Source organism: Filicampus tigris, chromosome 7 (assembly GCF_054856515.1).
Source record: "Filicampus tigris isolate MCC_2025a chromosome 7, RoL_Ftig_1.0, whole genome shotgun sequence".
Taxonomy (NCBI): Eukaryota; Metazoa; Chordata; class Actinopteri; order Syngnathiformes; family Syngnathidae; genus Filicampus; species Filicampus tigris.
In genome coordinates this window covers 9,901,963-9,918,331 of record NC_141223.1, presented here as the reverse complement: position 1 = coordinate 9,918,331, position 16,369 = coordinate 9,901,963, and the positions used below count along the sequence as shown (strand labels likewise).

Genomic DNA, 16,369 nt, shown 5'->3' with positions numbered 1-16,369 from the left:
ATTGTCGTCGTGCATTATCTGAGTGAACCACACGGGTGCCACTGTGCCAGTGTTTTTGGCCATGACTATTTAATGGAAAATATGCATACAGACTGATCTAATGAACATACTGTACTTGACCCACTTGACCTAAGGTGACCTCAAGAATCCAAGCTACTCCATTCCACGTGGTACTATCACGGCTGTCATCTTCACCTTCATAATCTACAACCTGCTCAGCGTTCTTGTGGCCTGCTCCTGTGACCGGTCAGTCACACTCAAACAAATCCTCTCAAACATTATTCTTATCAAGTTTGTAAAAAAAAAACAAGCAGAGCTGGGCATACCGCCTATGTGACGGACCGGTCCGTCTATCCGCCAATGCTGGACGCCCATCTTGTAGGCGATAAACAATAGACGAGAAACTTAAAGAAAAAAAAAACTTGCTTAGTTGTCAACATTTTCATCTCTTTTTCATTTTTAATTTATTGTACATCCCAAAAAATAAAACTAGTCACATTATGTTTTATAGCAACACTCGATTAAGAATAAGTCATGCTACTACGAAAGCAGCTGAGGTTAATGTTGGCTAGTTTACAGCGCACATCTTATGAATGTTATTGTGAGGCACGACTTTGGTCAGAGACTCGGGAGGGCCGTGATTAGTGAAGTGACAATTCATTCAAATTCTGCTTGCAGTTTTAACACTGCAAAAGTACAAAATAATGTGTTGCAGAGGACAACAAGCCAACAGTGTTGGCAATAAAGCATTATGAAATGTACACACATTGTGATAGTTTTTTCCCATAACACCGTAATGCAGTGCATACAGTATCAGTTACACAGTATTTGCATGTTACATTCTCAGTTATGTGTATTACAATGTCATTTAACTGACCGGATGTTGTCATTTCCTTGTTCACCTTTGGTCAAGTTGGCATGTACCGGTACTCTTTCACTCCACTGTGGCTTGTGCTTTTGTTTAAATCCCGCTTGTTGTAGTTACTGTAGCACAAAGCACATAAGTAAATGCTGGTTACTGTTGTTTTTGTTTATTATTATTCTTTGGGTCTGGCACTTAGTGTTGCTGGCTTTGGGCGGGATTCTTGCACTTCCAAAACCATCAATTATCAGGAAACTGAAAAAAAATATATCTATTTTTTGAGCTATTAACATTGCATTGTGAAAGAGAGCAAGCCATTTTCAATACTTTTCATTTGTAAATCATTTGAAAAAATTACAAACACGTAGGGACTGACAATTGATTTGTGAAAAAATATGAAAATGACCAAATTTCGACATAGGAGGTTTCCACCTGACAGTGATGATATAAAGAATTTAGCATATTTGTGAAAAGTCATGTTGTGGAAGTCAACTGTGGGAATGAATGAAAACTATGAAATTGATTTATTTCAATTGAAAACTGAGTTGTGTAAATTCCCCCTATAATCTTTTTGTTGAGAGATTTTATCTTGCTCTCTCTTTAATACACCCTTACCTCCCTCCTAGTTTTCTATTTCTACATGTCTGTTGCTGAGTGCCAGAGTTCACTATTGATTAGCTCTACAGCAAGTGTTCCTGAGGTGCTAAATTGACATGACAAGGCTATTAAACAGCAATGGAGATCAATGAGGCCATCATTTACTCTGCCACACAAGCCTACTAGAATTCGCCTGCATGCTACATACACTCACTGACTCGAGACAAAGTTTCAGACCCTCTCAACCTGTCTTACTTGAACTTTTAAATGACAAAAAGACATAATAAAAAAATCTTGGGAAAGCCATCTTTTATATTGGAAAAAACACTTAATTATATTAAGTGTACGTATGGATGAAGTAAAAGTGTTTTGAACAGGGTCCACTGTAGCTCTTGGCTATATTCACATGGCACAACACAGACACTACGTCCGTCACATGAGGTGAGTGTATGTGCAACGGCTTGTTGGTATTTGGATGTGTCTGTCTCAACACTTACACTGTGCAAATGTAATTTACAGAGCTGGGCATTTTACTCAAATTTGACCGTCTATTATTTGTCATCTGTCTGCGGTGTGAGTACCATTCCGTTGTCCATCATCCACCTTTTTTTTCGGGGTAAAAAAATTTATATATAGTATAGTATTTACTATAGGCCTAATTTTAAACGGGCGTCCGTCCGTCAGCGATTCCGACTACCCCCAACCTAGATGATATTTGAACAGAAATAGTGATTCACAGCACTTTGGAGGCCTGTTCACAGCCTGGTGCCTCACTCAAATCTGTCCCCCAAGCAACAGCAACTCACGATTTTCCTCCCCGCGCTCGCCGCCACTATCTATCTATCTGTTTCATGAAATGAGTTTCCATGTGATATAGTTTCACGTGTGCATTGAATGGCACTTCAGCACACAATGGTCGGTTGTGCGCAATGATTAAAAAAAAGTCATGAGATAATATTTGACACATATCTTAGAAGAATACACTCATTGACTGAGCACTGATAGTTGACATGATCAGGGCAAAGGTGGACCCAAAATTACCTCAAGAATTATAAGAATTCAAAGTACTGCGCTCATATTTCAACTTGTGCATTCAAATATGTCCACTATTAAAGTTGTGGTTCTTAAACTTTCTATACCACATACCACCTCTAAAAATGCATAAAAATATTTAATATATATAATTTTTTTAAATATTGAAACACCGCTGAAATATAGAAATGTAAGAATACTGTTTTTAAATAATGATTCAATTAAAATGTATTACAAATGAAAGTTATATAATTAATAAAAAATACAATGAATTTAAAAAATCTGAAAACAATCTTTTCTCAATGATCAAATGCGAATTCAGGTCAATTTCATTTTATTTTATTTATAGTATATAGCACCAAATCAGAAATGAAGTTGTCTTGAGGCATTTTGTACATGGAGCAGATTTGGACTCACACTCTTTATTTAAGAGATCAACTGAACCCCACATGAGCAACCACCAGGTGGCAGATATTAGGAAGAACTCCTGCAAATGTATTGTACTTAAATATTAACAAATGTACAGTACTGTACTGATAAAAATAATATATATATATATATATATATATATATATATATATATATATATATATATATATATATATATAATTTTTTTCAAAAAAATGACACCACTAGAACATCAAGTACAGTTTGATCATCTAATTCGGTCATTCGTTTGCGCACCACTAGAGGTAGCCTGCACACCAAACTTGGAGAATCACTGCACTCTGACATTTGTTGCATGTATTTCCCCTTCTAAAAAAACAAACAAAAAATAACTAACGGATATACTATGTCCTAAAAACCTCAGATTCACAGATTTATTCCTAGTAAATGAATTTAAAAATGTGAAACGCAATTACCTTAGGCCAGTCCTTCTCAAACAGTTGGGAGCAGCCGGGGGTGGGCTGGGTAGGTGCAATTTTATAGACAAGTCATACTATTTAGCCCTGGTGGAGAGTTGGGAGGGTGCAACATATTTTCTTCTTCCTGGGGGTGGGGTGTGGGGGTGACAAAATAATTGAGATGCACTGATTTAGGCAAAGTTTAAAAAACACAAGCTATTCCGCATTTTTGTGAGATTATTCAGAAACATTTGCATATTGGATTAGTAAAGCAAGTGCCCAATAGTGTTAGAGAGAATCCTCAGGCAAATCTTAAATCATTTTCCATTTATCTCATGCAACCGGTTGCAAGTGCCAACTGTATTGCACGTGTCCTCTGACACAAGAATATTATATATCAGGAAGGAATATGCCATTACATTAAACAGAATCCAAACACATTTTCATGGACTAAAATATCTGCTTCTATAAAATCCTCTCTCATGTCATGATTCCACCAGTTTACATATTAGGACACAAATTCATGCTTTCCACACTTCACGCTATACTTTATGGAATCACAAAATAAAGATGCAGAAGTGTAAGAAACACTGGTCATTTGGTATTGATTTGAAAATGATCAATTATTTTGTGTTTAAAACCACATAAATGTAGTTTTAAACATACAGTTTGTGGGCGTGTGCGTGCGTGTGTGTGTGCTTCCGGAGGAGGGGGGGCGTTGGAGTGTAGCATTTTGTTCAAAACTTATTTTAGAATGTGTGATTAAGTGCTAACTATTTATTCTACAAATTTTCCTGATAATTCTAGCAGGTATCTTTGCCTCTGTCATCAACAGTGCTGCCTATTTCCAAAGAGAGGAACGCATATGACCAACCTTTCAGAAACAAAATAGAACAATAAATCATGTTGGTTTTTTTTTTTGTATTTTCAAAGAACTTACTTACCAAAATAATTTCTAATGGCAACGTGGTCTATAAATGGAAAATATGCCGTATGTCCTGTTGTTTTTGCTTCAAACAATGAATACATTAATAAAGTACAATAACTAAAGGTCTGCAGAGTGACAGTTGGCCACCTTCACTGCAATTGTACATGTCGTCCAAATGGTGGCAGTGTTGCTTTCTAATATAGAGTACCTGCACTGCTTCACTCAAGGAGAACATTTAGAGACAAACTAACCTTTGCACAAGTCTCATTTCTAAATTGTTGTTCTGCATCAAATCTTTTAAATAAGTCAATAGTACATAAAGAGAATGTCAGGGAGTTTTGATAATAACTACTGAAGATGATTGTTGTGCAGAACAATAGTCCACTCTTTAAAAATAATAATTGCTCCCCCATGTTTGTTGGTAGTGACAATATCAGAGCCTCCACGGTAGCAGCAGAGATGAATAATGTCAGCGCTCACTGCAAGAACCAGGTTTTGCAGCAACAGCCGATAAAGACTCTCAATCTCTTGCACCGTACTATTATCTGAACTTCCCACTAATCTTTAAACTCCTTGAACATAAGTTGTGTTTTTTGGCTTCTGGTTGTTGGGAAAACTTGTGCAAGTTGTTGTCAGCACCTATTCTATAGAAGTGTTCCCATGAACGATACATGTCTTGTAAAATCTCAATTTGTAAGTCTAAAATATTTGAACTAATTTATTGTTTAATAGATCAGAACAATTAATGAGTACTTGTTACTGTAGTAGGTCATGGGTGCACGGTATTATGTCAACATTATTAAAGGTTTTATTTGAACAAAACCGAATCTCCTAATGGAATCATCTTTTTCCACTGAAAGGCACAAGCCAACAGCAACAAAATAAAAGGACGTCAGTATGCTGATTCTTGTGAAATATGATGATGTCAACACATGAACACAACCTAGTTACATTCATTCCAAGTGCTCGAAGCACACATACTCACATGATGTATTGATGCACGAGCTATGCCAGCCAAAGATATGTCATATCAATCACTTTCCATCAGTTTACTTATATACTGTAGAGAAATAGCTGTTATTTTCTTTGTCCTCTACTGCAACAAACTGTCTTACTTCCTGTACTCATAGGAATGCCATTGTACAATTTGTATCACTACAGAACATGTAGTAGCAACTTTTACCAACTTTTCTTTTGGAGTCCGGTTAGGCAGCAGGACTGAGTTTTGCTTTGGTTAATATCACCTTTATGATGGAGATATTTGAGCCATGAAATTACATACAGTCAACTATTTCTTTTCAGTTATCTCATAGTTTTATCATCCCCATCGCAATCGATACTTCACTCTCATTAACACAATAAGAAAATGTAGTTCATTGGGAACTAAATGAAGCTCATTGATAACACTGTGCAATTGCTTTCCAGGTCACCTAATAGAACGTCTTCATATATAGTCCTTTTTTAGATAACCATAAGTGATATGCTAGAATGGTGAAAGGGACAGTGATGATGGCGATGAGGACTTCGCCAATATGAGATATGGAAAGTCTATTAACCTCCTGTGACCAGCTAGCCAGGCATGACAGATTGCCATGTCCCATTTTATGAAACTTGCGCGTGTGCGCGTTTGACAAGTCAAAGCAACAGTTACATTTTAAATAAATTTTCATTGCATTATTGTACATATTTATAATTAACTTCCATCATTAGTAGCAATTACGTTGTGGAACTCTTTGGCTGACGCATTTAAAAACAATTTTTGTATTTTTATTTTTTTCCTCTGCTCTCCCACCTCATGTAATTCAAATTGTGTATTTGGTGAGTGTAAACAATATGCATTTGTGTTTCCTGCTGCACGATGTTGTGCATCAGTGACCTGTGGGCTAATCCGCCCTGTGCTACAGAAGCTTTTCTGTTAATGAATTATTTGGTAATTATATTAGTTTGAATCTGCTGGACTTTATTTTCTTGTGCTAACATGCAGCCTTGTGGATGTTTCTTCAGTCCACATATCCATTGAATTGTCTCTCATCCGCTAAAAATAAAGACAGACCCATACATAGACACACTTTATCCAATTTTCACATTTTTTTCTATGCATTACATTTCGCTCAACCTTCTGTATCTGTATTCTATTGGCTCTCCCCTTAAAGGGACGTCAACGCAAACATTTTTTTTTCAAGAATATGTTCTATGCAAGCCCACTAGTTGAAACAGGAACTTCTGATAAATATTGTGTTTGTGGAATAAGTGTTAACCCACTCGTTTTTAGCCATCTCTGGGGGTGGCCATTTTGTCTTCTGTCGACTGAAAATGACATCACAACTGCTCACAACGACCAATCACGGCTCAGATTTAGAAAACAGGTCAGCCGTGATTGGTCGTTGTGAGCAGTTGTGATGTCATTTTCAGTCGACAGAAGACAAAATGGCCGCCCCCAGAGATGGCTAAAAACGAGTGCATTTTGCTGCTTAACTTATATTCCACGAACGCAAAATTAATCAGAATGCCGTGTTTCAACTAGTGGGCGCAAAAACACAAAACTCAAAAAAATTGACTTCATATTATAGACTACACAAAAAATGTAACTTAAGTCACAGTATCCATGTCCATCCTCTCATTTTCCCATTACAATCGAATTTCTGCAAGTATATGTATGTTTATAAGGTTTATATTAATGATTACAGTGCATTAAAATGTGTTACTACCAAAATGTATACGTTTATTTGGCAACTCAATTTCTACATGGCGGCCAGAGCATTTTTTTTCTTTTGAATGCACATCCTCTTCTATGGCCATTAAGATGCAATTTCTTTAACTATATGTTTATATGGTCTATATTAATACTGGATGCAGAAGGCATGGAGGAAAGTTTGACGTTCTGACAATGTCTCACTGAGCAACTTCAGCTTAAATACTGAGAGACATCAGGCCGTGCCCAATCCAATATGACACAATAAAGGCGATAACATGAGGACCATAGCAAATGCATAGCAACTGACAACCTACAATCACAACAGCCAAGCAGTGCTCTCTGAGTGCTTACTGCTTGATGGATTGTGTCTGAGTCTGCTGGGTCCATGACTGGTCAGAATGTACTGTCAGGTAACGAACAGAGTTTAGACCCAGAAGTAGACAAGGCACAGCAATGGAAAATTAAGTCTTTACCGTGGTACCTCGACTTACGAACGTCTCTTCATACGAAATTTTCAAGTTACGAAACGCCTCAACAGGAAAATATTGCCTCTTGTTGCGAAAGAAATTTCAAGATACGAAAGGTAAAAATACAGTATGGGCTTCTACTCGCAGCTCCGGAGTTTCCTGAACGCAAAATACTCATAGCTGCTCTGCCATTGGCGATTACCTTGCATCTTCCTGGCATCCCATTGGCTAAGAGGGACCTTTACCGTATGTGTCTATGTGTGTAAATAGACAGGTAATAGATATATATGTGATAGATATGTCTATGCAGCGTCCTCGTCATTCGCCCCTGGGCCCATGAGGTGTTAGTTTTACATGAATTAGAAACGAGGAAAAGAAAAAAAGGAGAAAATTGTTTTTTTGTCCATATAAACAAAGCACGAGATAATAGAAAAGTATGAAAAAGGGATGCGTTTGGTTGATCTCGCCAAAGAATATGACCGTAATGTATCGACAGTTCCCATGTTTTTAAATCAGTTCTTTACAAAATGCCAGGCAAAAGCCACTTCTGAGAGAGAAAATGAGCCGAAGAGGGCAAAAAGCGATGATGAAAGCAATTAAAAAGTAAATGACCATCATTTTTATTCTTTACTCTATTCTTAGTTTTTTATATTATGCACAACTCTCATTTATTGTGCAATAACCTAATTGTAACATGTATTTGTTACATGTTTTGATGCATTTTTATGCTTTATAAAACATTTGTCTGAATATTGGGGAGCTTGGAACGGATTAGGGCATTTACATGGAAAACGTGTCTCTACTTACATAGTTTTCTAATTAAGAAATTTCTTCAAGAACCAATTAATTTCGTAAGTAGAGGTACCACTGCATATAGAAAACTACAAAGTAACAGCCAAGAGCAGGGCTGGATGCCAAAGGCATGGAAAAAAAAACTTTACGTTTTGACAATATGTCACTGAGCAAGTCTAGTTTAAATACTGAGAGACATCAGGCCATGACCAATTCGATATGACACAATAAAGATAACACATCAGGACCAAATCAACTGCATAGCAAATGACAATATACAGTCACAACCAGTCACAACATCCGGTCTGAATGAAAAGCTTATGGAGTCAGAGAGTGAGATGGTGTGATTAAGTGCAATGGACAGAAAGGAGAACAAAAGGTGAGATGTTGGCCTTTAAAAATGGTTTGCCAGCCCATTGGTCATGTGTTTTCCATGATAGGCACAATGAAGTTTAGGATTTATGTTCATGGTGATTGATGAGCACCTCATATTCTGTCCATGGCAAGTGCCAAATGTGAATTGTAATCTACAATCTATCATACAGTTGGAAAAAAAATCCAGTCTTTTCAATTAGAGGCATACAGTATGATGGCATTTTTTTCTCAAGATAAGGTTAATCTATATTTCAAAAAAATCTTAATTGTATCTGTGAGGTAACATTGTGTTTACAATTTTTTGCTAGCATAATAAACATTTAAAAAAAGAATCTACTTCACTATATGTGCCTTTTATGACAGAATTCTTTGATATGCATTTACTTATACACCTTAATAAATTTGGTGAGTTTATTTCAGCAGTTACATTCTAAAAGTAAAACTCATATACAGCATATAGGAAAATACTTTTCAGAAGGCTGATTTTACTACCTAATTACCGGTACTAAATATATTTTTTTCTTATTTGTTATGTACTGGTATTCAATTTTCAAATTTTGTTTTCATTAGGCGTGAGCTATAGAATAGAAGATTACATAGATGGGCAAAAATGGTCTTCCGACTATGCCGATTCCGACTACTGTTTTAAGTTTATCAACAATCATTTACCTCCTACAAAATGGGCGGACCATAGGCACTATGCCCAGCTTTGTATGTAGAAAAAAAAAAAAAAATGTGTGTGTGTATGTATATATATATATATATATATATATATATATATATATATATATATATATATATATATATATATATATACACATATATATATATATATATATATATATATACACATATATATATATATATATATATATATATACACATATATATATATATATATATATATATATATATATATATATATATATATATATATATATATATATATATACACACCCACACACACACACACCCACACACACACACACATACACATACACACACAGAGCTGGGCACTTGACCTTTTTTGCCCGTCCGGCCGCAACTCCACCCTTGACCTGGGTACCCTTCCGGCCGCGACCCCCCGGCCATATTCATAAACATTGTCTGCGGGTACTCCGGTTTCCTCCCACATTCCCAAAACATGTATAGTAAGTTGATTGGACTCTCTAAATTGCCCCTAGGTGTGATTGTGAGTGCGGATGTTTTTCTCTGTGTGCTCTGCAATCGGCTGTCAACCAATTCAGGGTGTCCCCCGCCTACTGCCCAAAAGTATTGTTGTATGCCATCAAAAATAATAAAGCAAAAAAAATATTAGTCAAAACCTTCTAGTTGAAAGCAAACAAACAGCCACGTGTCAAACAATTCCAATGTCAGTGTTCCAAGCCAAGGTCTAAAGATTGTGTACTTCCCAGCCAAAAACCCCCGCTGATAGGGCGGGTACATCCTTTGAAGGTAAAGGACCTTCTCACCTACAGAGGGAGCACACTAAACATAAATTATTATTACATAGTACAAATGAGAACTTAATGTAAAATAAAAAGAATACATAGAAATTGGCTCCTACACTCAAGACTCCTAAATAGAGACGTGGGTTGCATATGAAAATGTATGCGCGTGCACATGGGAGTGTGTGTGTGTGTGTGTGTGTGTGTGTGTGTACAAACAAAGGTCTTGTTAGTTACTGATTCCATTTAATAATCCTTAACCACAGCCAACTCTCTTGAGAGCACTTATCTTTCACTTTCGCTCTGTCTCTCTGCCTCCTACAATTCTCCCCTTGCCTCTCTTTTACACTCTGCCACTAGTTTATCTGTCTGTATCTCTTTCTTGCTCCCAGTGTACCCCAGCTATACACTTTAAGTACCTACAAGGTCATGGTAAAGTGGGGTTAAAGACGAACACTAAATCCCAACAGTAAGGGATTTAAATTTGGTGCTAGTGCCTTTTTTTCCCCTGCGATTGACTGAGTGGTGTCTTGAAGGCCTGAGATAATATACGACTAGGGCTGTGCGATATGGACCAAATTTCATATCTCAATAGTTTTGACACCTATCTTGATCATGATACGATAACGATATTACTATGGGTTCAGTGAGAACTACAATTTTTTTTAAGAAAGGAAGTGGCAAGTACAGTTTTTTTTTACAACTTACTGGTAGCCATCAACATTAACCAAGTTGACAATACTGTACATAAAAAGTAAATGAATTCACATTGTACTGCAACTGTGCTTTAATGATAAAAAACAATTTTATGCTACATTGCGTGTGTAGTTCTGTACCAATTTGTCGCTGCATTTGGCTTGATGCATTACGTAGCTTCAGCGCTCAGGTCTGCCGCACAGCGCACCACGCTTCCCAAGTCGACTTAGACTGGGAGGAAAAAACAAACAAACAGAAGGCCACGCAGCCGATGTTGGATGTGGACTCTCAGCGGTGTGAATGTGCCAGCCTGGATTGCGTGTTTGAGGCTCCCCATAAAATATTGCATTGTACGGGGACTTTTTTTAATCCACGGAAAGATAGTGGCAGTCAAGGAAGATGCGCGGTGCTACAGAAATGGCTTGCGACCTTGCGAAGTAAGAGATGTCTGTTATCAACGCATCATTAAGCAGAGGTCGAATGTCATGTAAGAGACGTGGTTATTATGGGAAAACCTTTTTAAAAAGCATTGGAAACCAATGCCCCTCCCTCTTTCCAGTGGGCCGTCGGCTCACTTGCAGCGGCCTAAGAGGCAATCTTAATGGGCAAGCGATGCAATGGTCCAGCCAAGGTGTTCTCTTTGCGGGCAGGCAAGCGATGTACTGATTACTTCCTGGATAGTTTTTCTTGTTGGTTTTTTTCCTCCCCAAAATTTTGCACAAATGAATATTTGTGAAAATATTTACTTTAAGTTAGTATAGTGTCCCTTTATATCAACTTTAGCAAACGTAAGTGTTATTTGCAGTGCCATGCAAAGATGTGTTGCCGTCCAGACTGTCCGACTTCATGGGAACCGTTTGTCCCGTCAACGGGTGGGTGCAGATTGGGCGGGGATCCATCCGATTATTCGATAGAATAATCAATAAGGTAATCTATTCTAAAACAATTTGATAGTGACAGCCGCACTCTATTCACACACTCATAAAGCATTCCAACCTGGTGGTCGCAAGCTTGTCCAGAAATGTGTGATGTCGCAGGAAAGCTATCTTTGGGTGTGAAGTCACACTAAGACATTGTTATGAGATATTTGCCCTTGCATCTTACAGAAATGTGTTTATTGATTTACAGGGCCATCATTTTCATTTTGTAGCGACTCGATTGGTCACATAATGAGCATTTCAGTCATATTAGGCATAAGATGGAGCCATCTCAGTAACAATCTCCCATCCCATTTCAGCATTTATTTGGATATTCTGAAGCCTTTTTCTCCATGTTCATTAAACTAGATGATTCTGAATTGGTATGTTAGTTTTTCTGATGACTGGCCGTGCCCGAATGAGCCGAGACCACCAACATTGCAGATGAATCAATATGGCTTATGTTGTATTTCACTAAAAACACACTTGTGAATTACCTCCAGCCCTTAGTTGTGAGTACCTTATCAAAAGCACAAACATATTAAATGATGGATGGAAAAAAATATATAAAGGCATGACTGAGAGAGGGTATGAAAATAAATGGTACACAAAAGAATTGAAGGATGTATAGTAGCAGGCCACAAGGATCTACAAGATCTACAAGCTTTTATTTGAAAGCCAGTTTGCAAATCTCAACCTTGTCAAGATTTATTTGGACCCAACTGCACATCAGATAAACCAATAATGAGGCTATCAGTTTTAACCCAAACATCACACCCCTGTGTGTCATTAACACAGACCTTTAATTCGTTATCATGAGTGATACTGAAGCAGGAAGCATTTTGTTGGAACTGTAGTCCGGACCAAACACTTTGAATTATTGGAGTGGCATGGCTCAGTGTTAGAGTGGTTGTTTCACAACCCGGAGGTTGTGGGTTCAATCCCCGGCCTTGGTGACCATGTCGGAGTATCCTTGAGCCAGACACTGAACACCCAGTTGCTCCTGATGCTGCGTCATCAGTAGGTAGGTGAGGTACAGTCTAAAGCGCTTTGAGTACCCAAGGTAGAAAAGCGCTATATAAGTGAAAGCCCGTTTACCATTCCTTTGATCTTCCCACGACCATTTTTATCATTGACTCAGAGGGTGTATATTAAGAAGTATTTGCATTAAGTTACTACAACATGATTGGACAGTGTTCATGACGTAGTGTGTGACAAAACTCAAACTTTCTGCGATCTACCAGTTTGCACACACTTGTGGTATTTTTTCCTGCTGAGATGAGTCATGAAGAGCTTCTAAAATGTAATCTAAAACGATTATGGAATTCCTTAGAGATGGAGATAGCGCATGCCACATCAAGATTTTCAGACTGATCTCATACTTAATCATGTTATTATCACCAGGATTTGGATTACAGTGGTACCTCAATTTACGAAATTAATTGGTTCTGGAAGAAATTTCTTAAGTAGAACATTTTGTAAGTAGAGTCTAGTTTTCCATGTAAATGCCCTAATCTGTTCCAAGCCCCCCAATATTCAGACATAAATGTTTTATAAGGCATAAAAATGCATCAAAACATGTAACAAATACATGTTACAATTAGATTATTGCACAATAAATGAGAGTTGTGCATGATGTAAAAAAACAAAGAACAGAGTAAAGATAAAAATGATGGTCGTTTACCTTTTAATTGCTGTCCTCTTCACTTTTTTCCCTCTTTGGTTCATGTTCTCTCTCAGAAGTGTTTTTTTGCCTGGCGTTTTGTAAAAAACTGATTTAATAATGTGGCGTTTCTAATTTACGTAAAACTATCAGAACACCTCATGGCCGGAGGGGCGAAGGACGAGGACGCTGCATCGACATATCTATCACATATCTATTTATCTGCACACATAGACACATACGGCAGCGGTCCCTCTTAGCCAATGGGATGCCAGGAAGATGCTAGGCTAGCCAATGGCAGAGCAGCTATGAGTATGTTGTGTTCAGGAAACTCCGTAGCTGCGAGTGGCAGCCCATATTGTATTTTTTACCTTTCATATCTTGAAATTTCTTTCATAACAAGAGGCAATATTTTCCTTTTGAGGGGTTTTATATATTTGCAATATATCGTATGCAACCTTAAATGCGCATCGCTATCCAAGAGAAGAACAGTATGTAGCGGCATTACTAACACTAAAGAACTCAATTAGGTAATACATTGAGCCTTTTTAGTGCCCTGCGACTGGCTGGCGACCAGTTCGGGGTGTAGTCTGCCTTCGCCCATTGACGGCTGGGATAGGCTCCAGCAACTCCCCGCGACCCTATATAGGATAAGCGGTTTCGAAGATGACATGACATGACATTGAGCCTTTTTATTCATCCCCATGAAAAAAATGTGTTTCCTTCATTAGATAATACATATGTCATTTCTTTAGGTACATGTTAAATACCACATTGATATTGATATGCAATATGCAACACCCATATCGCATATTGCATGTTTTTCCAATATCGTTTAGCCTTACTTTGACTATATTGGATTTGTCATAAATGGCATCTTTGGGTGGCTGGTTTGCACATCTGCCTCATAGTGCAGAGGTTGTGGGTTCGAATCCGGCCCCGGCCTTCCTGTTTGGAGTTTACGTGTTCTCCTGGTGCCTGCGTGGGTTTTCTCCGGGTACTCCGGTTTCCTCCCACATCCCAAAAACATACATGGTAGGTTGATTGAACAATCTAAATTGTCCCCTAGGTGTGATTATGAGCGCAAATGGTTCTTCGTCTATGTGTGCCCTGCGATTGGCTGCCAACCAGTTCAGGGTGTACCCCACTTGTTGCCCAAAGACAGCTGGGATAGGCTTCAGCACGCCCGTCACCTACGTGAGGATTAGCGGTTTGGATGTTGGATGGCATCTGCGTATCATTTAATTATTCCGAGGCCGAGCCGAGAGTCCTCTTTTTTGGGGAAATGAATATGGTCACCCTATTTAAACCCAACTTGACAAGTTTGAATATAGCCTTAAGTATGTGTTTCCTTGTATGGCGACTTTCCAACAAACAAGCCTTCACACATGCTCAACTGTCAGAGCACTACTTTTAATGCTTTGAGGATGCGAAGAGTAAAATGACAGACTTGGGCTATTGCAATTGCAAACACACGCACACACATTGTAATGTTGGTAATACATACGTACACACCAAACAAACCATAGACCAGAACACCTGTTAAATGTAAAATGTCTGCACAGTTCTACACCCTGAATCATTTCTATTTCCATGAATACCTATGGGAAAATGTGTTTTTAAATTAGAACAAAAATCCAAATGCATCCAGTAAGAGAGGTTCTATTTTGGGACAGTTAATCACTGTTTGTTTCTACATACCGTACATGTTTTATTTCAACCACAGCAAGTGCTGCAGTTTATGGTCGTGTGAGTGCGCGTTAAATACGTCAGTGCTACTTGGACTCCATGTATCATAATAGTGCTCAGGTCTTCGAGTAGAGTGAACAATACCTAATAGGGCTATGATGGTAAGTGTTAAAATCAGTGGACCTTAAAGTTGACGTGATCAGCCTCGTAATTTCCATAGCAAGCAGGCAAGAAAGAACAATGAGATAGAATGGCCAGTGCTATCACCGTAAACTCGACATATGTGAACACATTTTGAAACCAGGTTTATGAGGCAGGAGGAGATGATGTTGGAAGAAAATGGCTGGATTGGGCTTGTGAGTGTGTGCCGAGTGTTACACAAACATGCATACTTTTTTTGTTTGTCTTTCTGTCCGGTTTTTAATGTTATATGTAAAGCACTAAGAATTGTCTCGCACATGAAATTCGCTATACAAATAAACTTGCCTTGCCATACATTTGGTTATGCAATTTATGGGTGGAACAAATTAACCGTGCTGAAAATACTTTTTTTTTTTCCCCAAATGTCAGATTGCAGGTAAATTTGTGTGCGTGTGTGTGCGCGTTTGCTCATGTGCAAGCATGTGTGTGTGTGCACTTGTGCATGTATGTTTTGAAAGACCGCACGAGATTGAGAGGGATCTGGAGAGAGTGAGAAATGCTTCACACAGTAATTCCGCTCTCTGGCTGTGTTGTATTGGAAGGAGGTGGGGAGTCAGCAGTAATCATGCACACCCTGCTGTGTTTTTTTCATCTCTGATCTCACTGCCTCCACGTTGAGTGCAGCATCTTGTGCACTAATACACGCAAGCACAGTCACACTAATGCACACTTACTCACAGTAGCTCTCTATGAAGTGAGTCCTTTCCAGGAGCTCACTGTTCGATACCTTGGCAGAGCAATCATCACTTTGCTCTGTACATTTTCATTTGAAAAACCACTTTGCCCCTACAATAAATGAGTTTAAAATGACACAATCTTTTAGGCCACTTGATTTTGATCCCCGATATGAAGGTAATAAATGGCTGGAAAAAAATGGATATGCTTCGTACCATTCTATGTGAGATAGCTCAATGCGGTATTGTATTAAGGATTAAAGTGTACTTCTCATTTTCTCACCTCCAGTCCTACTGCGACTGTTGTTCCTGCCAATCCACTGATACAAAAAAAAACACTCATAAACTCAAACCATATATCACTCAACATAAACAGAGTCATTGGCCATTTGAAATGGCAGAACAAATAGTAAAATGTGGGAAATTTTTCATTCTTAAACGTGTCACAGATGAGCAAGCGTGCGTGTGTGTGTGTTTGTATGTGTGTG

General features: G+C 38.1%; 1 protein-coding gene across 1 annotated transcript in view; it reads left to right on the top strand.

Annotated features, from left to right (window-relative positions):
• LOC147144728 (solute carrier family 12 member 9) overlaps positions 1–16,369 on the top strand; it is a 48,958-nt gene that overhangs the window by 8,000 nt on the left and 24,589 nt on the right. Inside the window, exon 6 of the mRNA XM_086035631.1 lies at positions 135–246. Coding sequence (XP_085891757.1) covers positions 135–246 — 112 coding nt within the window. The remainder of the gene's footprint in view (positions 1–134; positions 247–16,369) is intronic.